At 37.0% G+C, this 22,779-nt stretch overlaps 1 protein-coding gene across 3 annotated transcripts in view; it reads right to left on the bottom strand.

The window, feature by feature from the left end:
• The window catches only part of PSPC1 (paraspeckle component 1), a 73,298-nt gene that overhangs the window by 3,580 nt on the left and 46,939 nt on the right, over positions 1-22,779 (bottom strand). For 2 of the 3 annotated variants that reach the window (XM_080926397.1, XM_080926398.1), the window contains 2 exons: positions 22,121-22,290; positions 19,515-20,171 (listed from right to left, as the gene is read on the bottom strand). The exons of the other annotated variant lie outside the window; for it this stretch is intronic. In XM_080926397.1, the coding sequence (XP_080782523.1) occupies positions 19,986-20,171; positions 22,121-22,290 (356 nt within the window). In that variant the 3' untranslated portion in view covers positions 19,515-19,985. Of the gene's footprint in view, positions 1-19,514; positions 20,172-22,120; positions 22,291-22,779 lie in introns of those variants that run through there. 3 annotated transcript variants of the gene reach the window in all.

Raw genomic sequence — 22,779 nt, 5'->3', positions numbered from 1 at the left:
GTGCCAAGGCCATACATGTTCACTGTGCTCTATCAAGATATACTTCAGATAATGTTGCTCAGTGCAATCATGATTTTTAAATAAGAGGTGTAGTTTATCTGTTCCTTAGAAAATACATTTCCATAATATACTAGAAATATATTATAGTAGGATACAAAAGCAATGTAGAAATCACAACTATCAGACTTAACTTCAGGGTTTTTTTTCCTTTTTTTTTTTTTTTTTTTTGTTTGTTTTTTTTTTTTTTGGTTGGGGTGGGGATGGATGTGTTTGAGACAGGGATTTTTTTTCCTGTGTGGCCCTGGCTACCCTAGACCTCACTCAGTAGATTATCTGGTCTGGAACTCAGGAAGTACATAACCACAAAACACTGAAACTCTACCTAGAACAGTACAGGATAAAAATATCTCTTAGGTTTTAAACCTGACATATGAAGTACTGCCCAAATAGTCTTTTGGATGGAATATTGATGCATGTCCTCATTGAGGTCTCACAGGCCTACTAATGTGCCTTAATGATTTGAAAAAAAAAAAAACTATAACAATTTATAGAAACCATGGTTTTGTGCTATAAATCAATTTTAAAAACTATATTAGCAAAGTATGAGGAGAGGAGAATCTCTGGGTACACCAAATGATTAAACAAGCATTTTCATATACTCAGATACACAGTACCATGCATACTCATGATTTCAACAATCTTGAAAATACCATATTCCTAGGAAAAGAGCCACTATCTACCCAGGCACCATTCTCTGGGCCTTCTGAGTGGTAGACAATGATGTGACTTTCCCATCATGTATTAGATATAACACACAGTGACTATTTATATTAAATGTGTGAGAAGCTAAGAAGGCCCAAGTAAAACAGAAACTATGGAGGCTGAGTTACTCAAAGAACACAAACAACAAAATCTCAAGAGTATTTAAAGAGAAACACCGAAAATTGTTACTATAAAGTAACCTAAATAAATGGTGACATTTCCTGAAATGACATTCCGAAAGAATGGCATTCCATCAGCTGCTCCCTACTCAACGTCAGGGATTCTTTCCCAAGCATGCACATTGTGAGGAAACATAACAAGAGCCACATACACCAGTGCTCACAGCCAACATGGCCCTTCCCACTTGTGACAGACCCCATAGGGGAAATTTTATTATTACTTTTAATCAAACTTTCATGTGTACATGTTTTGTCTGCACATGTGTGCATAACATGTGGGTGGGCCTGCGACTACAGATAAAGGGTTGTGAGTCCTCTTTATAAGGGCAGCCAGGATCTTAACCACACCATTTCTCTTAGCACCTCATTTTTCCATTAAAGGTTACAAGTTACCAAAGAAATATTAGGTTTGTAAACACACAAAATCTAGTAATTTATAAAATAGTGATTTCATTAAATGAGTTTTACTTTTGTTTAAGATCCTACATGTCACATTAACCTGCCCTTATGTTGTAGAATTTTTGTTTAAGATCTTGCATATCACATTAATCTGCCCTTATGTTGTTGAATTTTTGTTTGCTAAGATCTTACATATCACATTAATTTGCACTTACGACATTGAGGATGACCCTGAACTCTGACCTTCCTTACTCCATCTCCCAAGTGCTGGAATTACACAGATTTCACCACTTTGAGTGGTTAAGTTACTTCAAAGAAAAAGTAATTAAGCCCAGGTTCAGAAAATTAGACTTGAAACAGCAAATCCCAGCACTGATGTGAAAGCATGTAGCAGCAAGGCAGCAGTGAGGAACATGTCAATGGAGGGGGCACTGAAAACTTAGCCTAGCTCAACCTCTTTTTTTCTCCCTCCCTTTTTCTTCCTGAGACATAGTATTATACAGACCTGCCTAATCTATAACTCAGTATGTAGACCAGTGACGAATCTGAAACAAGGGGGTGGCAAATGCCACCAGATACAGGGGACAGACCCCAAGGCCTCCAGTCTACCACTGAACATCACATCCTTCTCTTCTTATGCATGCCAAAGGGATCAGCTGGTCACGGAAAACAGCAAGAGCATCACCATCAAGGATGAGCTGGACTACAGTAATGTGTCCCAGGATGTAAGGCAGCCTGGAGCTCAGCTCCTGGGCATGTCTGTCAGTGCCAGGGGAAACAGGCAGGCAGCGGCACACAAGCAACAGTAACTTCACATTTGGTTTGAGGGTGATGAACTCGGGTAGCTGCACTGTCTTAAAAGGTCAATTTTTAAGTAAATTATTACCATCTCCAAAGGTCAGCTGCTTATTTAATATACAAACCAGCTGACATAGGCATGGGAGAGGCTGGAGAAATTACTCAGCAGTTTAGAGCATTGCTGCTGCTCCAGAGCACACACAGGTTCAATTCCCAGAACCCACAAGGAAGCTCTTAACTGTCTGGGAACCACCATCTTCACACAGACATACATGCAGGCAGAAGAATTAATATGTATATATGTGTGTCTAAGTAAAATAAAAATGACTTATTAAAAGGCATGAGAGGTGAGAGAGATGGCTCAGTAGTCAAGAGCACTGGCTGCCTACAGAGGACCTGGGTTGTGTTCCCATCACCTACAAGAAGGCTCTTGATACAGGTATGAATCCTTCTCTTGGCCTCTTCGGCAACAGGCACGTGTGTAAATGCACATTCATATATGCAGAGAAAACTCACATAAAAGAAAAACAAGTTTATTTTTTTCCATTTAAAATGTTAAAGGCACTAGCAAATATCATATGATATTTGAGCTTTTCTTACTATTTATTAAAATAGCACCTCTGGCAGATAACATGAGAATTAAGCCTTGAGAAAAAACCGTTTTGCAGGTGTCATATTAAGTCATGTGCATTACACACTGCCCAGATGTTGCACTAATGGAATGCAAACATCACGTGGGCTATTCACTGAGTAATGGAGCAGGAGTTATGCAGGCTGTGCAAGGGAGATGCTTCCCAGCAAGCACACCAGGCAGCAAGTCCACCCTGACTTGCACAATGCAGCAGCTCTCATTTCAATAGTCAAGTGCTCCATGGTTGGTCCTTCTGGGCAAACCCAGCCATAATTTCATATGAACAAATGTGGATAGACGAATGTGACTTACTTATCCAACTCCGCAATATTTGCCACTGTCAGAGGGCAGCTGGGGAGGGGTACAAAAAGCCTAGGAGGAGGCTGCTGGACCCTCCAACTCAGGATGTAATCCTATCTACCAGGGAGGCTGAAGTAGCTGTAAATACAAGGCCAGCCGGGGTAACAGAGAACTTCAGTCATGTTTTTTGTTAACAGAAAATTAAAGCAATTAGACAATACAAGTATAAAGAGTACGCACACACACAAGAAAAAAAACATAATAAAACTCTAAGATTAAACTTCTCATCACAAAATTTTATGCCTCCATGTGACTGATGCTAAGGCCTTCGGCATCTTTCCAAGACCAAGCTCTGTGCAAACAGCACAGCACCTCCCTTAACTCATGGCATCAATCTTCTGTGCTCCATTACAGTCACAATCAGCCTAAATTACATGGCACAAAAAAGAAAAAAGAAAAGTTCTGTTTTGATTATGCTGATGACCCAGTGTAACCTTGAATAAACTGCCTGTTCACTAATTCAACAAAAGTGCAATGAGCGCCAATATGAGGTCTCTGTGCCCCAAGAAGTCACTCTTAGCACAGGGCAGGAACTGTTCAAAAGGTAAGAATCATTCAGTCCAGCAGACAGGAGCTATGAGGAAGGTTCACAACCTCATGCTGGAGAGACAATGAACAAGTGTGCAGGAGAGGACTACACAGGGAAGCTGGCAGCTGCAGACCAGGCTCATGCTGCTAAGACCAGAGCAGAGAGCTGAGGGAATGAGCCCAAGGCTTCATACCACCCCCACCCCAATGTTCCCCTTCCTCTCAGAAGTGGCCAAGAAACAAACACTCTGGCTCTCAAGGTTAAGACCATCTGGCTTCTCACTTGTGTTTTCTTTCTGGTAATTCTGCAGGGCACCCAACTTTCACTTCTCTTTGTCCAGGGACAAGTCCAGCTGTGGGCGGACACTCTCTGGTCCTGACATATGTGTCGTGTTTTGTAGGCAGTCTCACAACGCACCCCACATCAAGCTTACGATCATTCTGCCTTTAGAAGACATCAATTTTACTTTCAACTTTTTTTGTTCTGTTTTTTAAAAAAGCAAATATACCCATGGCAAGCAGGCTGCCCTGGAACTCAGAGATCTGCCCGTTACTGGCTCGAATGCTGGGATGGATTAAAGGTGTGCACCATGGCATGCCTCACTCTTTCATTATTAAGTTATCTTTTAAATTCTTGTTTCTGTATATGTAAGCAGATGTTTGCACACATAAATGCAGCTCAGAGAGGGGACAGACAAGCTGCTAGATCGGCAGGAGCTGGTTTTGAGATTCCACACGTGTGCTGAAAACTAAACTGGGGTTCTTTCAAGCCAATTGCTACTACTTTTAGCGATGACACTTAGCTAATATTTCCAGTTTTTATGTAGAACATACTTTTAAATATCACAAGAGCCTTTATCTTGATACTGATCTTAATTAAATTGATTATACTTTTAAAAGCCAACTTCCACCTCTATCCTTTGTTTCACAAAAATGCTAAGCAGCCAATTAACTAAAGTCCTAAGTTTTGAATAGCTCAATAATAAACAACCCACAAGGTTTGTGTGTTGCTTGGGCTCCAACCTAGGTCCTTGGGCACATTTCCATGTGCTCTACTGGGAGGATTTCTGGTTTGTCATCTGGGGCACTTTTAAAAAGCTCCCCAAATTGCTAGTTATCTTAAAAACAGATACAAATGTCTTTGAAGTATTTAACATCCAAGCAGGTTGGTCTGTACCATGGTGCATATATGGAAATCAGAGAACAAGTTGGGGACATCACTTCTTTCCTTCCAGAACGGGAGACACAGAAATTAGACTCAGGTTTTAGGATTCACACCAAGCCATTCATCGCCACCTTGATAGATTTTTTTAGACGAGGTGTCTGTCACTCTTTTGATCAGGCTGGCTTTGAACTAGCCTTACCCTCTCAATTAGTTGGGACTAGAAGTACCTACCACTCTGAATGACTTCATTAAAATGACTACCTTGCCAAGAATCTCCTAATGGTTCTTAACAATGGATCTAGATCTACCCAGTTACCTAGTCTCATTAGGGATTCCTTACAGCTTTGTGTCCACGTCCCAGCTCCCAACATATCCTATGAAGAAGGCGCTATCTGGTCAAATGTACCACCTAAAACAGACATAACCAACTGAAAAATGACACTGAGTCCTTCATACCAACCTAACCCCTGGACAACAAGACCCCTGTTATATTCAACTTATGAGTTTTTCTTTCTTCATGTATATGGAAGTCTCAAGTTAACCTTCTAGTTCTAGAGGTCCTTTGCTGACCCTTTCTGTACTGCTGTGGTCAGTGTTGTAAGAGTAGTTTATATCTATCTCATTCCAGCTGCCTTAGTCTTCAGAAGACCAAACACCGTCTAATGGAACTTTGATTCAGTCTCGCAGCCACACTAGACACGCAGACGTTACTAATCTATGACTGCTTCTAGTAGCTCCTTTTGTAAAACAGTTTCTTACAATACAACACAGAACCTCAACTTCAGCCGTCTACAGGCTGGTGTTAAGGGCCATCACACAGAGCTTCTGTCTTCTTACCTAAGCAATCTATATTGTTCACAAATGTGACAGTAACATCTTAGAACACACTCTTAAACCCTATACAATTTTTAAAAATCAGTTAATGGCCAAATACTGTGTTACCTTAATTGCTTCATCGGTGTGGTATGTCATAAAATATTTGTACTAAATTAAACTTTTACTATACATTAAACATCTCCCTGGCACAATGCCTGGAATCTGAATGTGTAAAGATTTTGCCATTTTTGGTGGGAAGGAATTCAGGGATGTTTGTGTGTGTGTGTATGTATGTATGTATGTATATGTGTGTGTGTATACACACACATATACATACATACACATATATAAAAATACATACACACACATATATACATACATACATACATATACATTAAGTGGGTTTAGTTTTGTTTTTGTTTAGATAGGGTCCCACTATGTAGCCCCAACTGGGCTGAAACACAGTGATAAGACAGGCTGCAGTTTGCCACAACAGCGGGTAAACGACATAGCTAAAAAAAGTGGGTCATGTAGGTTTTACACACAAAGTGAGTGACACTCAGTAGTTCTAAAGTATCTTCTTAGCCTGTTGGCCCTCACATTACGGTGACATTTTCTACTCATGGCAGTATGCCAATGCCCTGAAGTTTCAGATTTGCAACCTTTTGGAGACAAGGTCTAACCTTGGACAAGATATGCCACCATGCTTGACTGTAAGTTACTTGTAACAACAAAGTACATTTATTTTTGAAGGAATCCAAACTCACTGTATTACATCTATCCATTGTTTACTCCTGTAGTACCTAGGTGACTTGGTGACAAGATAAAATAACCTGGGATACACGAAATTAGGAGACATGGAAATCTATGAAGACTATAAATACTACTCCAGAGAGCTAAGTTATACTCTTTTAAAACCTGTTGCCTATTCACTCTGAAATACAAGGATAAAATATTTAACCATCATTTTACTCTGTGTGTGTGTGTGAGAGAGAGAGAGAGAGAAAGAGAGAGAGAGAGAGAGAGAGAGAGAGAGAGAGAGAGAGAGAAATATGTATTGGCTATATAGGAAGAAACCAATTTTAGCTAATTTGAGTAAGTTATCTGTGTGGAAAACCACCAGAAAGATATGTAACTAGTGCAGCAGCAAAGTAACACAATGAACCAATAATAATATAACTTGAAAAGTTCCAAAAATCCTTTCAGATAACATGAGGCACATCCACTACACTGGAGAAAAAGGGACCTGCTGCTGTGTGCTCTGCAGTGTGCACATGCAAATTTCAATTTAATTACAGAATGCAGAGGGATGTGGTATATGTTATAAATGAAGACAAGTGATACGTATTCCATAAAGAAAAATTATCAGCAAATAAAAAGCAAATAACATCTTTAAGATATTTTAAATCCTTTTAGAAGCTCATTTTAGTAATGTTTTAGCACAGTTAGCGAACCACTGCCTGGCTTCTCCAAAGTATTTTAATTAAAAAAAAAAAAGATCAATTTGGATGTTCTGCAAGTAGCATCGAATTATGAATTATATACTTTTACATTGAGATTGGTAAGGTCTCTGCCACTTCCTGACACAAAGCACGCTGGTCAAGTGCTCCTCCACTGAGCTACATCCCTCAGCAGCCAGCTCAGTTGATGTTTTCACCATACCAACTAACTCATTAATATATGCTTGAGGACCATGTTCTGACTAAGTGGCATGTCCTGCCATGGCAATTATTAAAACTTACACAACTTAAACAATTAGATAAACAGTGTGTATAGCCATGTAGAAAACATTCACACACACGGCATGTGCATGAACCAACTTCTAGATTACCCTTCAGATATGACAAGTTCCTAGAGCCAATACTCCACTACTGGCTTCAATCATCTTCAATGCAGACAAAAATAAAACAAACGCAAAGCTTATAAAAGCTGACCGGCTTAGTTTTACATGAATCAAAGAGAAAGGCCATTCCCTGCAGATACTGTTGGTAGGCAAGGAACATCTAGATCCTCCAGTCTTCATGCTTGGAAATCCAACACCAAACAGCATTTACATTTTGTAGAGCTGACACACAGAACAGACTGTGATTTCAGTTTTAAGGGGCATTGCCAGAATGCCAGCCTGGTCATTAGTTTCCCAGGTGCAGTAAGATGCCTTGGTACGCACCCCCTCAGCTTTCCCTCTTTCAGTGTTTAACTCTTTTATTATGTTCTATGGATAACTGGGTGGTTCTTGACTGGCTCTTCTTGGTCTCACAACACGACTACAACGGTGTAGCTCTTTTTTTTTTTTTTTTTTAAATGGGCTTTCTTCCCATAATTTTTTTGACACCAAACTCCAATAACCCACTACATTTTCTCTCATGTTACAGGCACAGGCTGAGACAAGAGATGTTCAGTAATATTTATTGAATTATGAGATTCCCAATGACATACTTTTCTTGGTACTGAAATGTCCACTTTTCACTCTATAGCTTAGTCAATGCTGGTCTTCAATTTGAGATCCTTACCTCAACTTTCTAAAATAGAAAACTACAGGTATGTACTTTCATACTTCCCTTAGGAAACTCACTCTTAAAATTAAATTGTATTTTTTTCTCTTGAAATTCTCCTCTCAGTTTCAGAAATAAAGAATTCTATGAATTCTCAGACACCATAACACACGGATATTCAGATGCCTAATAACACCTGTGCAAAATCCTCTTACAGATTTGAAAACACAAGTTACTTAGAATTTAATTAGATGCCACACACATGAGTGAGAATGGACTGCTTATGGAGTAACGTGAAAACCCTGTGCATAGCCAGAATAACATGCATTACCAACTGAATGTTGACTGAATCCATGAATTAGGAACTTGTAGATAAAACGGCAAACTGCACTGAATGTGGACCAGAATGTGCAGATATTTTGAGTACTGATAGAGAGAAATAAAATGCAGGACAAGATGAAAAGAAGTGACAAAATCCATTTCAGAGTCCTGCAAAGCTCTCTGGGAGACAGAAGCTCCAACAAACAGTTCAGTCAACAGGCAGGAGAGTGAACTGTGAAACTGTGGAGAGGTCAAATACAGGTCTACTTTAATTACAATGGTCTCATTTCCGATTGTATTGTCTGGAAAGAGTTAGAAAGGCTACTGCTTTAAAGGAACATACTTGAGATTTTGTGGAGATAATTACAGAAAAAAGAACAACAGGGCTATTGTCCTGGTCTCAGGTACTAATGGCAACATCTTAAGAATACGTTAAAATGTATTTATGCATTTTGTCTTTATTTTCTGCCTGTATGTATGTATGTATGTATGTGCATGTAGTGTCCATGGAGTCCAGAGACAAGTGCTGGACCATGGAGTTGTACATGGATCTGAGCATTACGGGTGGAGTGAGATCAAACACAAGCCACCACCTGCCCTTGAAGCACAGAAGAGCCTTTTATAGTTTTAAATCTCAACAAACCTCTGCTAAGTGTGGACTCCAGTAAAGGAGCAAAAGATCTTTGTGAGGCCAAACTTCTATCCGGAACTTACCATTGGCACTAGAAACTCTTGCAACACCTTGTATCTTCCTTTTTTCTGGCAGTAAATCACTCACATGATGACTGCAAGTACCCCTTAGTGTCATCTGGTGCCCTAATGCCATGGGTGTATGCCGGTGTATCCAAGGACTCTGCTTCCTAGAACATTACTACAGACTCACTAAGTCTAAAAGTTAGCTATCCAATGTTACCTACACAATCTATTTAAATGTTACCATCCTAGTGCCTTCTTCCCAATTTCTTCAAAATTAAAAAAAAGTATTTGCTTCCAAGTCTTCAAATCGCAAATAAGTTCTGTGCATGTGTAGGAGTCTCAGGAGGCAGTTTCCTCCTCCCACCACATGTGCTCAGGGATCAACAGGCTTGCAAAGCAAGAACCTTCACCCTGACATTTGCACCCTTTTTCTAAACATGTACCGCTAACTTTTAAATCCTAACTACACGGACCTGCATTGCAGATCAGGGAACACTCATCAGGAAATACTACACCCGTGCTTCATCTGCTGCCATTCACTCATTAAACACTGACAACTTGCTGGGAAACACCGATCACTATGTAATAGATAACCTCACATTTTTGGGGCTGGTATTTCCTTTTCCTTCATGTGATACTGGGGATTGCACCTCAGCTGCAAGGCAACTCCACCATCATTGACCTACTACATTCCGACCATCGTTGATGGTGCGACTCCTCTCAGACACCAGGTATCCGAGAACCACTCTGAATTTTATAACTAACGACTTTGAATTCTGTGATCTACCTGCTTCACCACATATAGCTGGGCTGATGTTGAGATGGGACAAAAATGAACACTATATATTTAAGGAACTATTTTGTATGACAAATCCTTTTTCAGAAACTGAATACACACACATCTTATAGACAAAGCAGGTAATAAACACAATAATAATATAAATTGATTAAATGTGATTGACTTTCAGAGACGTTGGTGAATGATAAATACCCACTATTTTGATTAAAGAAATAGATCTTACACAATTTCAAATGTGTAATGACAGATCCTCAAACTGCCTATATTGTTTGTACAGGGCAGGGAGAGCAAGTGGCATGGCTCAAGCTCAAGAAATGTTCAATGATCACTTAATACATCACCAGCACTGAAAGTTAAGCATAGCATTAGGAACACAAATAATGAGAAAAGTTTGGCAAAGTCACTGTGTTGGACAGATCCTGTCTAGTACATTAACATTTAAAGTTTCCAAAAGTAACCAATATTACCCAAAAATGGTTAAAATAAGCCACTTCGCACTTTTATTGATATTACCCTTTCCAAAACTAATTCTGATACTCAACTTCCTTTTTAAAAGGTCTACCACTGAATACAAAAAGGTGCAAAGATTTAAATACACTGTTCAGTATATGATTAACATTGTACTCGGAAATTATAAAATTGAACAAATCTCTAAAGATTCACTTGGTCCAAATGGCCAGTCAAAACAGCCATCCATATATACACCACTCAACAGGGTGCAGTCTAGCAAGCTTCACTTCATCTAGTTTCCTGTTCCCAGCCTATTCTGCCAGCAGTGTCTTCTTCCAAGAACTTTACTCTCTCTTTATCTAAAAGAGGGTAGCTACCATTGCTTCTTCCCTTGCTGCTATATGGTAAACTCTTTCCATAGCATTTGCTCTTCTCAAGTAAGGCATACAGACCCATGGGTGTCACTGGAAAAGCACCAACTCACTGACCCCAGAGGACTAAGCACAGCTAAACTCAAGGGCACAACACAGCAGCTGTGGGAGGTCAGTTCTGAATTAAGACTAAAGTACTTAACATAGACTTAATAGTATACCAACTTATAAAATCTAAGGACCAACCTGTGGTAGGTTTCCTTTCTATCCTATTACTCCAATATTTCAAAGCAACTCACATGGCAACTGTAGTTTTCAACAACCTATGAACACTGCATTGAGAAGTCTCAAATCAGGTATGAAACCTGAGGCTTAGTTTACTTCACTTCTATTCCTTGTGGCACAATTAAAAAGAAACACGTTTTATTTAAGGCAGAACAAATATCAATACACGTCAGTTTCCAGAATTTTCTAGTTTTCTTCTCACTTTTAGAAAATCAAAATGGCTAATTGTATTGGCATGTCACAATGAGACTGAACGAAAAAGTCAAGGTTGGTAACTATGCATAAACTTAAATATCAGGAGATTAAACACAACCTAAAGTGTCAATGTCCTAACAGTAAGTAGTTTGGCTTAGGGAGTACACCATGTTTGGGATCAGGTTTCAGTCATCATCAGGATGGCAAACATGATGTTCATATAATTTGCCTTTTAAAATGTGTCACCAGGAAACGGATACAGCTCTAAGAACAAGAGCCTATACAAGACAGGCCCAGGCTAGCCCTAGAGCCCCTCCCTGTTTTACTGAACTCTGTGTCTGAAAGAACTGAGTTGTGGAAAATACAACTCATTTTAATGCAACAGGACTCAAATTGTTTCTTAAATTAAGAAAAGTGCCAACAAAATATTCAGTTTAATGTGTCACAAAATTTAGTATCTGTACTAGATCCTAAATTAGATTTAAGAAAGGATGTTCCTTCCTTGAGTCTATATGGCAATAGCACATTTGAAAACAGGTTCGATACTTCATCATCTTTATGTAGGAAAGGCCTGAGATTCGAAGAGGATTCATTTGACTCTTAGACAGAGAAAGATAGAGTAAGCATTTTGTCATAATGTTGAAAAGTTAAAAACTAGTGCCTGGTTGTGATGGTAGGTATCTTTATCCCCAGCACCAAGGAGGTATAGGCAGAGGGAGCAGATCTGAGTTCAAGGTCACCCTATTCTGATCCAAGACTGTCATGGCTACAGGAAACCCTATCTTGAAAGCACACATGGCTGAATGCTTCTTGAGTGCTGGCTGCTTCTTAAGAGGACCTGAATTTGAGGGCCAGCACCCATGTGGTAGTTTACTACAATGTGTACCATCGGTTCCCAGGAATCCAGTCCCTCCTGACCACCAGAACCATCAGGCATACACGTGATGCAAAGATAAACACTCAAGAAACACTCACATTCTTAATTTTAATAAAGGATAGGAAAAAAAAGGTTAATAATACAATAAAGAGGATGACATTCTTGATCACAGGTAAAAGAAGCATCACAGAGCCAAATCCTATTTTAGTTGGAGGGAAAGGGGGATCAAAAAATGTTGCAGCAATTTAAACACTAAAACTTCTATGTGATCTCTGGGAAGCAACTACAGTATCTGGATCCAAATGAAAACACACAGAGCATCTTATGACACTACGACCTAAGTCACTCTGATATTCAAATCCTCAGAACAAGTCTTCTTGTTTTTTATTTATTTTGAAACAATGTCTCACTGCATAGCCCAGGATGATCTTCCCTCCAGAGAGCTGGGTCACTACATCTGGTAATCTTGGTTTTTGAAACAAACTATTGCCAACCAAACTGCAATGGGTTTTCATTACCAACCAATTTAAAATTTTATTTAATATACTACACAATTTTTAATTAACTTTAAACATATAGATGTCATTTTTCTTGGTCTCAAAAATATTTTCCACTGGAACTTTGATGAGTACTGTTTTCGGACATGACTAATGAAATAGCTAGAAAACAAAGGAAGATTGTTTAGGATACTCAAAGACTTTAGAAAATATGACCAAAACCAACTAATACAGCAAAATGCTACCATTTAGGCACTGTTTACCATAGTTTAAGCAAAGATTACAACTGTTTCCTACTCTCTTCTCCAGAGTTTCCAGACACACCAGTGTTAGCTGACCTGAGAAGTGGTTCCATTGCAAATACTGACACAATGAGTAGAAACGTCCTTATTTAGGCATGTACACATGTTCAGAAGACAAGTGTATGGAAACGAACTACTTAAGATGCTGTGCCCCTGACCACACAAGAATGGCTAGCCACCAAGCTCATGGAAGATACCTGTTGCTACTATCTCTTTACAGAATGGACTTTTCTCCAACTCTTCTTCATTTTCATTAGGAAGATTTACGAACACAACAGATGTTGAGAAAAGTTTAACAAACATGTTAATCTAATACAAAGCAATTCAGGATCCTGTACATTTTCTAACTGGAAATAGTCCATGTGGCAGTACTGTCAAAAGCTAAAAATACTTAGGAGAGTACCGGTGCAATGAACAGGAATCTTAATCTACAATCCACTGGTGCATTAAGCTTTGCCCAAAAAAGTATATTTTTAGGTGGTACAAGAGATTAAATCCAGAGACAGGTGCATATGCCATGCACTGTGCCAGTCAGCCCTGCACCTCTTCTGAGTAATGAAGTCTAACACAATGTCCATATGGGATCCCCAAAGCCCTGGCATCAGTACCACATGATAACTTGTTAGAAAAAAACCTGTGTTGTTTCTGGTTATACCAAAAATAAAAAGCTGAGGTAGAGACCAGAATTTGTGTTTAAGGAGTCTCACAGAGATTCTAAACTAATCTGGTAGTCTGAGAAATACTGATTTAAAGGGATGACCAAATTTTCCCACCACTTTATCTTTTAAAAAGGATGTTTATTTTTATGCATGTGTTGTCTGTATGACACCTACAGTCCACTGGCCACAGGCATGAGATCCCCTCAAAATGAAGTCACAGCTGACTATGAGCTGTTAAGGTGGGTCCTCTAGCAAGAACGGCCATTGCTCTTAAGGCCTGGGCTATCTTACTAGCACCACTAGCCCAGAAACCCTGTTTGGTTTAGAAAACATTATGTGTACACATTAACTTCCAAGATCATTTTTATTTTGTTAACATTGAGTCCAAAATTATAATATGTATAGAATAGTAAAATTTAGATTTATGTGTAAAATTTTCAAACCACTTCAAAGAATTAGCAGAGGTTATGTAAATTCCAGGTTATGTAAATTATTAGTACTGCTAGGATCAAAAGGTTCAGAAACTAGTTATTCAAGAATGAATTGTGATTCAGTTTAATATTTCTGAATCATAAAAAACATATCTGTTAAATTCTAAGTCTAAAAAAACCTGTGGGGGAAAAACTAATAATTAAAAATACCCAGGAAAAATGAACTCTAATTACTCAGACAAAATGCATACAACCAAAGTTTTACATATTTTGCATGAGATTACATGACTTTAAAAACTCAATTATTTACAAAGGCATAAGAAAATTAAGATGCAGGTAACATGAAATACAAAGTTAATAGTCATAGACTTACATGGTTCTTTGAAAACCCAGAAACGTGAAAAATCTTATTTAGCCTGGCTGACTAAAAAATATAAAGTACCTTTTTTCATAAAAGAGGCTAGAGAACAGAAGAATTCTTAAGAAACCAGTGAGGACAAAAGCATGAAATGTAATGTGTGGCTTTTAAGCTGTGACAATAACGCACGATGCACCTTACATGACATATTCAATAATAAACTTCTGTGACTTTTGTCTTTCACAACATGACCAGGAAATTTTTGATAAGATTATCAATGCTAAAGTCTTCAACATTATCAAAAACTGCTCAAATACAACATTTAAGTAATTTAAGAAAGGACTCTATACATTTTATTACTGAATTTCAAAGTATGAAAGAATGAAAAAGAAATTTGTTCAATTTAAGTATGCCTAAAACTAATTCTACCCAATTCTGCTAATTTTAGTCTTAATTTTAGATCTGAAATCCTCATAGGGAAAACTGCAGTTACAGTTTAAAAGATAAAGTACTACTGTAAAGATTAACCAGACCTTCCCGTCAGTGTGTGAGCATTCTTCCTGCATGTATGTCTGTGTACCTGGTACATCTGGTGACTACAGAGGCAGGAGTGAATTTTGATTCCCTTTAAGTATAGTTAAATACACTTATAATCAGCCTGGTGCTGGGAATCAGAACCAATCCTCTCTGAAAGTAGCCAGTTCTTTTAAGCACTGACTTATCTCCAGAGCCTCTAGTAGTAGTTGCTTTTTAAAACATAAAGACACACTGAATAAACAACTCTGACTTAGTCATCTTTAATTGACAAGGTATTTCTTGCAAAGAGGAAAGCAGTAGCCACATGGCCTATTCAAGTCATACAAGAATATATATGTGAAGGGATCTATTTTAACTGTGAACATATATCTCATTGCTGGCTATAATGAAAATTTCAGTAACTTAGACCTGAAAATAGGTTATTTCTGTTATTCAATAGGAAAACAAATTATAAGATAATTCAGCATTAATTTAACCAAGTAAATAAACCCAGAATAATTAAGAGGAACGTTGCAAGGTATTTACAATCTAGACATAATTTTACAGACAAGTCAACAGTTTCTGGAGTTTAAGTTCTTCAACATTTAAACCACTATTTTATTTACATATTTCTTTTTCTTTCGTCTTTCTTTTTTATTATTATTATTATTTGTGTGTGTGTGGGTGTGTGTGGGTGTGTGTGTGTGTGTGTGTGTGTGTGTGTGTGTGTGTGTGTATCCCAGGTTGTTCTGGAACTTGCTCTGTAGACCAGGTTTGGCCTCAAACTCAGAGTGATGTCTGCCTCTGCCTCCCTGAGATTAAAGGTATGCTCTACCAATGCCCAGCTAAAGCTTCAATCACAATTTAGTAATATAGAAACCATGTTATGCTTGTGACACAGAAACAGTGTTTTTGATACTTTAGAAATAATTTCCAACTTCTATAAACATAAAAGATTTCATACTAAAATATATCCTATTTGATATATACAAATTAATACTATATGAAGATAGATCAAAAATGCTTATATTTTAGGCGCTATATGTAGTTATCTATAACGGTTTCCTTCCCTCTGCCCCCAAAAACAAAACAACAACAAAACAACACTCCCCAAAAGCAAATAAATAAGTAATCTTGCTGATATATTTAGCTAGAAAGTAAACATAGAAAAACGGTAACTTTGCACCCCACTGTTTCACTCTTTCCATCAGTGGTGCTGAGAATGAATCCAGGGCCTTAAGAGCAACCCTGACCACAGACTGTGGTTGGATTTTCCTGATTCTGTTGCTCTGGGTGATCCCAACCAGCAACATAGTCCAAACTAGCCTTCAATTTAAAATAGTCCTCTTGTCTCAGCCTCCTGAGAGCTCAGATTCCAGTCATGTGCCTCCACATTAGACAGAATTTAGGATTTTGGAAAAGAAAAAAAAAGGTTTATGTTTCAGTTTTCTTTTGGTGGCAGTACTTGGGAGTTTACACCTTATGTTCCCACACAATCAGAGAACACTTGTCAGAAATGGTTCTCTCCTTCTGCCATGACTTGGTATCAAGTGTTTTATTCAATGAGCCACCCTGACAATGTTACGTGTTAATATCTTTCAGGCCCTAACAAAATTATTATATGCAAAACATTTAACTACCACTTAATTGTTCAGGAATCATCCCTGATATACCTTCTAAGTACATATCCCACACATTTTACAATGACAGAGTTTCATGTATCACAAACGGGCCTTCTATAACCAGCTATGGAGCTAAGGGTTGTTAGAACACATTTCAAGAGTAGAGTCGAGTGAGAATTCTGACTGCTTTTGAGAAAAAAAATCCCAAAACACAAGAATATTGTGACCTCATTTTTCTTAAAAATACAAAATTTTTCTTGGAATGTACTTCTATCCCCTCTTAGTTGCAGGAGTGACTTCACTTCAGAATATTCACCATAACTGCTTATTGCTATTTGCTTATATGCCTCTATAGAAAAACATGTTTTGCCAAATGCAGATTGTCTGCAGTTTATCCATGTGACTGTACACTTTACTCATGTGACTCTCCATAATGCTCAGAGTATAAATTGTCTTTTGCTCTAAATAACGCTGGCTATCACATGAGACTTTAGTTCACCTCATTATCAGCTCCATTTCCCAGGTCCTAACGCCTATAGAACAATAAACAAAGAACTAAGAGCTTTTATTTTTGGCAAGTTTTTTCTGACACTGAATTTCAATGCATTTAAAGTTTTAAACATATATTTGATCATACTTTTCATAAAATTTCATTCATTTGAATAACAAATTTGTGTCCTTTCCCTTGTTCAAAATTTATGTGACTTTAACTTAGCCTCCTGTTACTGCCCATTCACAATGATGATTAATAGAAGATTTGCATATAAATACCATGATACTGTAGTATTCAACAAGTATTTCTAAATAAACATTTAACTTATAATTTAATGTTTATTAAACAAACCCAAAGCCTTGTCCTTGTGCATAGATCCTATTGCTATTAAATGACAATCATAGCTAAGACAATCCCACAAATTTAATGACATTTCTAAAACAAATATTTGATATTTCACTGAGTGGTGCTAAACACAGATTGTAGAAATACCCAAAAAACGCCATTGTAGGTTTAAATTTACAAAATACAGATAATCCAAGGCTTTGTATTAAAAACAAACAAAAACCCCAACATCAGACAGGAAGAAAAAAAAAATCAATGAAAATAAAAACAGTAAATTCCAATAAAACAATTATAAAATTAGATGTTCCTTTATCTTATGAATGTTAACTACAATTAGCACAAGTGTGCTGAGTTCTGCAAAACTTTAAACTTGATTATTTTAAGACAGAAAAAGAAGACTATAGTATTACTATAAAATTAAATTTACATCATGTTAATTTTTGTTGGAAAGTATTAATAGCACATGACAACATCACACTAAATTAGAAAAGCCAAAACTATTGTTTCTTAACTGAATTTTTCCTACTGATAATAAGCAAATGAAGTTCAAATCATCTATAGAATGCTAACTAATAAGATTTAAAAGCCTGAGTACACCAGCTGTGAAGTTGGATAACTACACAAAGCTACTAACACCTGAATGACTAGACGTACATGATGCTCCTTCCACTTGACTGTCACTCAGAAGCTGACTCCTCTCAGAGAAACCTTGGTAAGCACTTGAACGGGGTTTCTTGGTGTAGAAAAGGCCGTGTTGACTTTTTCGTAGAGCTAGAGCTGAGCCTGAACACAAGGCTCTTAGGAGACTAGAGCAACTCAATATTCTTGAATAACAAAACAATGTCACAGCCTTGAACAAAGGCAGTTTGGTGTTAACAACAAAAGACTGAGATTCTTCAAATCTTAATTCAGGATTGAATAAAATACACGGGTGAAAACTGAAAAGACAGTTGAAATTTTTTTAAACTCAATTAAAATTGATTAATTAATCACAAATTATACAAGTTAAAACAAAGTGCACTCCCCATCAGCTTAGATTTATGAAATGTGTAATGAGAATTAGTCTACCTATTATTTTAAAATCTCAAAATCACTTTCAAGTAATTACTAACAGTGAAGTTTCAGAATACTCCAAATTTTTAGAAAATACATACACCCTGCTGCTTTATGAAAAAGGAGTAGAAACACAAAACAATAAAGTGAAAGATTATTTGGTACATCTCAATCATTCTTTATAACCAATTGCTTTTATGTAAGACTTTTGATTGACTGAACTTTTTCCAAATACAGCTTCTTCCCCCAAAACTAGGTAGGAATTATTCACATAGATAAAATCTACTGCAATGCACGCTGCTCTTCAGAGAGGTGTTCTGTAAGAGGACAATGTATACTTACATGGAAATGTTATGAGAAATACTGCTATAATTATGGGCTGGGCAACTGGATATTCAAATATGAGACGAGACTACACATACACACATACAACACACACACACTGAAAATTTCAATAAATATATGATGAATGTCACAATATCGCATCAGTTTCTCCCAAGTACTAAAAAGGATGAATCAAAACCATATTTCCTAGAAGGATCTTTTGTCATAGACCTTATCAGTCTGAGGAAGGCGGGAGAACAGCATTTGAAGAAGTGTTCCTCAAAAATGAACAGTACCAACATTCAACAGGATTTACTGGACAGACTTAACAAAAAGGAAATATTCCAATACAGCAGTCACCCTACCTTGTAAAACACTTCTAGAAAACAACAAGAAAGGTTAAGTGGCTAACCTACTGTTGGGGAATAAGAGCCACACCAGCCTTTATCTGCCATCCTAACCGCACGGGCTGGCTGGCTGGTGGTTGTGTTAAAACGTAACACTGACACTTACAGTGAACTGGGGGAACGTAAATGAATGATGGCAAAAGATTAAAACCAAGAATTATTTTATGAGCAAAAGAGATTTACTTTCAAACATTTTTTATGATTCAAAAGATTTATTTGGAAAAAAAGCAGCACAGAACAAAGATATCCTCAATAACTTTTCTCAGAATATATGAATAGTGAGAATCTATATGAAATGTAAGCAACCACTCTAACTTTATACAGTATCTGTGGTTTATACAATCTCAACCCCATGCCACCCACCCACTAATATACTACAGTATCTACCCTTTATTGACATCTGCGTTTACTAATGGTCTAACTTAAGGGCTACAGAAACAAATTAAAGCAAAATCATTTTCATTGTCAAATAGGTAGAATTAGCTAAAGCAACCAGTTTGGTAAGATCATGAGGGAATACCACTGAGAACATTTTAAATTAGGCAAAACCATTTCTTTATTGAGATTAAGTAACTACATAGACTTAATAATAATGCCACATAACTATCCTTAGCTAAGGTCACAAACACATTTCAACATTCACAATGATGGCATCTTTTTCACTAAGCTAATCTACAAAGCTTATCAATAAAGAAAATACAAAAAAAAAAAAAAAAAAAAAAAAACTCAAGTTTTACAAAAGAAAAACTTTAGTCTACATACATAAACAGTAAAACCATTTCTCCCAAGTAACAGACAAGGTATAAAGGCATACCATGGAATTTCTTTCTAAACAGCCGGGAATGAAAGAATATTTAATATCTCCGACGTTTATTAGGGCCTTCAAAATTGCCCCCTTGACTCCCTCTACCAAAGCCACCAGGACCACCACTCACAGGCCCTACAGCACTCATTGGTGCCTGGGGGGTTTCAGAACCTGTTCTATTTCCCATAGGGGAACCCATCTGGGATGGAGGTCCTTGTGGAAACCTATCATTGTGCTATAATGACATGTAATAAAGTCCATTTGGAACACGCCAAAATAAAAGTGACAAAAATTGGCAAAATCCCAAGTGGTGGTGTCAGGAAGTTCAGCAGAAAGTCCAGCAGAGTCAGGATCAAACATAGAAGGAAGAAAGGAGCAAGTTAATTAGTTCCTGTTTTTAAAAATAGTAATAATAATAGTAATAATAATAGGCAGCATCGGAAGATTTACAATTTGAAAATGCAACGCTCCATTTCATGGACTGATTCTGACATAAGCAAATGCCTCCTTATGCCCAATCAGTATAGAATACTACTCTGATCCCTTTGTAAAAAGTTACAGTACATGAAACTATGATGTAAAGAAAAATATTGTTATTTTGCCTCAAGATGGAGTCTCTATGTAGCCCAGGCTGGCCTGTAACTCAGGGTTCTTCTGCCTTTCCTTTTTCCCACATGTACTAGAACTATAATATCAACATGACTCATCAGAAACTTTTTAAAAAGAAATCAGAGATGTAAACTGAGGAGCAGCATTGTTTGTAAAAGTAAACATTCTATAAACTCAATTGTCAAGGCTTTTAAGAAACATTATTGACAACAGAAAGCCCAGGGATTTTAATACTCAGACATATGAAGTGCTTTCCTTTAAAGACTAGTGTGAAAAAAATAAGTTTCAATTGTTTTAGTAACATGAATAACTAAAAGCAAATTAAATCTGAGTCATTTAGTCTATAAAACTTTACAAAGGTCAATCTTAAGTGAAAAAGATAATTTTTACGTATAAATGCAAAAAAAGGGAAAAGAAATAAAAAACCTAAGAATGACATTTAAAATTAAATTTACAATTTTAGAAAAGTAGAAATACAGCCAATTATGCCCATGTTACTGCTAATGACTTGATATTGAAGAGAGATTTAACCAACATACTTCAAATCTCAGGGATTACACTGCATTAATGCTGCCTTTCATAAGTGACAAATGCACTATTTCATGTGCCATCTTTCTATCCTGGATACTGCGACCCTGCCTCTTTATCTCCCTAAACAATAGATTAGAACATAATCTCAAGAAAAGCGGTGTCTTCATCTCTTCCTGATCCCCAAGGATAAAAAAATGATGGCATGTCTAGATTAACAACTGCCAGTGCAATCTCCTACTCAGCCAGCAGTGGATTGACAACCATTATGGTAATCCCAAAACCAAACAGTTTTTTTGAAATCTGGTCATCAATTTTCTCTTTTAGAACTTTAAACAAGCATCACATGAGGAAGAAATGATTTTCGACTAGAAAACTTCAGACAGAGGTGGTTAAGAGTCATCTCTCTTAACTGGTATGCAAAGATGACAGAAACTGCAACAGAGAAAATCAATTCTTATGTTTTACCCACACAAAGATATCTTCACACTCTTGGATCAAAAAAATCTGTATATTTTAATTTAATAAAAGCAATTAATAATCCTATTAAGAGAATATAACAGTATACCTTTAAAATGTTCAATTAATTAATTTTAATGTTAACATATTTTCAACAGAGAAATGGTTTGAAATGAAATCATTACAACATGATGGACTAAAGCTTGTTTTTTCATACAGAGTAGAGTTTTGTTTCTGAAGCCAAAGAGTCTACATAGAAAAAACACAATGATCACATTTAGCATCACATCCACCCACTCAAAGGCAGATATGGTTAAACACACTGCCGAGTAACCGTAGTGGCACAAGTACTGCACTCAACTAGGCAAGGAAAGTTAAGTCGTGACGGCAATAAGAAAACGTCAGGCCACTTAAAATGGTCTCAAATTAAAATTTAACAAAGAAAGTTGCCTTCTCTTCAATGGCTATACATCCATCCATACTACCGAAAGTAATGACACCAAGTTTTATTAAGTGTGAAGTTATCTTTGAGGCAGCAAAATTCTTAGTTAAAAAATATAATCAAAAAAAATTTTAGTGATACATTACCACTGCGCCATTATCTGGTATCATTGGAGTTCCCATATTTGCAGCTCCTTCTGGTCCCATGGCAGGACCAGGACCCATTGGTGGGCCAGGTATAGTTCCTCTGTTGTTCATATTCATACCCATCATTGGAGGAGGCCCTTGGGTACCAGCAGGTGCTGGGCTAAATGCATCTACGCAAAACAATCTACACTTAGAGCTGTCCTATCTTAGTTTAGTGAACATTAAAAGCTTTACAACGCATTCAAATCTATACACAAAACTATCATCAAAATAACACTCCTTCCTTGAGAATGGAACACTAAACCATCAACAATAAAGCATCAAATATACGGTAAAATTCTCATTACTAAAACAAGCCTACAAGAAATAAGGGTATGTCAATTTTTTAGAGCAAAGGGAACTAAGATACTCAATTTCAAAAATAAGTAATATTAGGTACCGCTTATAATTAAAGAAAGTGACCCTGAATAATTTTACATTCTATGAAGCTTAGTAAATACTAAAGGTTTGGCACTCAAAAACCACATTTGTTTTTCCTTAAAGTCAGAGCTAAAATTATTAGCATATAAAAACAATAAATCTTAAGACAGAAAATTACTCCAGATAATAACACAAAGATAACTATAACTTAATCCCTTGGATTTTATATAAGTACTAAA

This window comes from Micromys minutus (assembly GCF_963924665.1).
Source record: "Micromys minutus genome assembly, chromosome: 12".
Classification (NCBI taxonomy): Eukaryota; Metazoa; Chordata; class Mammalia; order Rodentia; family Muridae; genus Micromys; species Micromys minutus.
The sequence above is the reverse complement of the archived record's forward strand: the minus strand, read 5'-3'. Positions and strand labels throughout refer to the sequence as shown.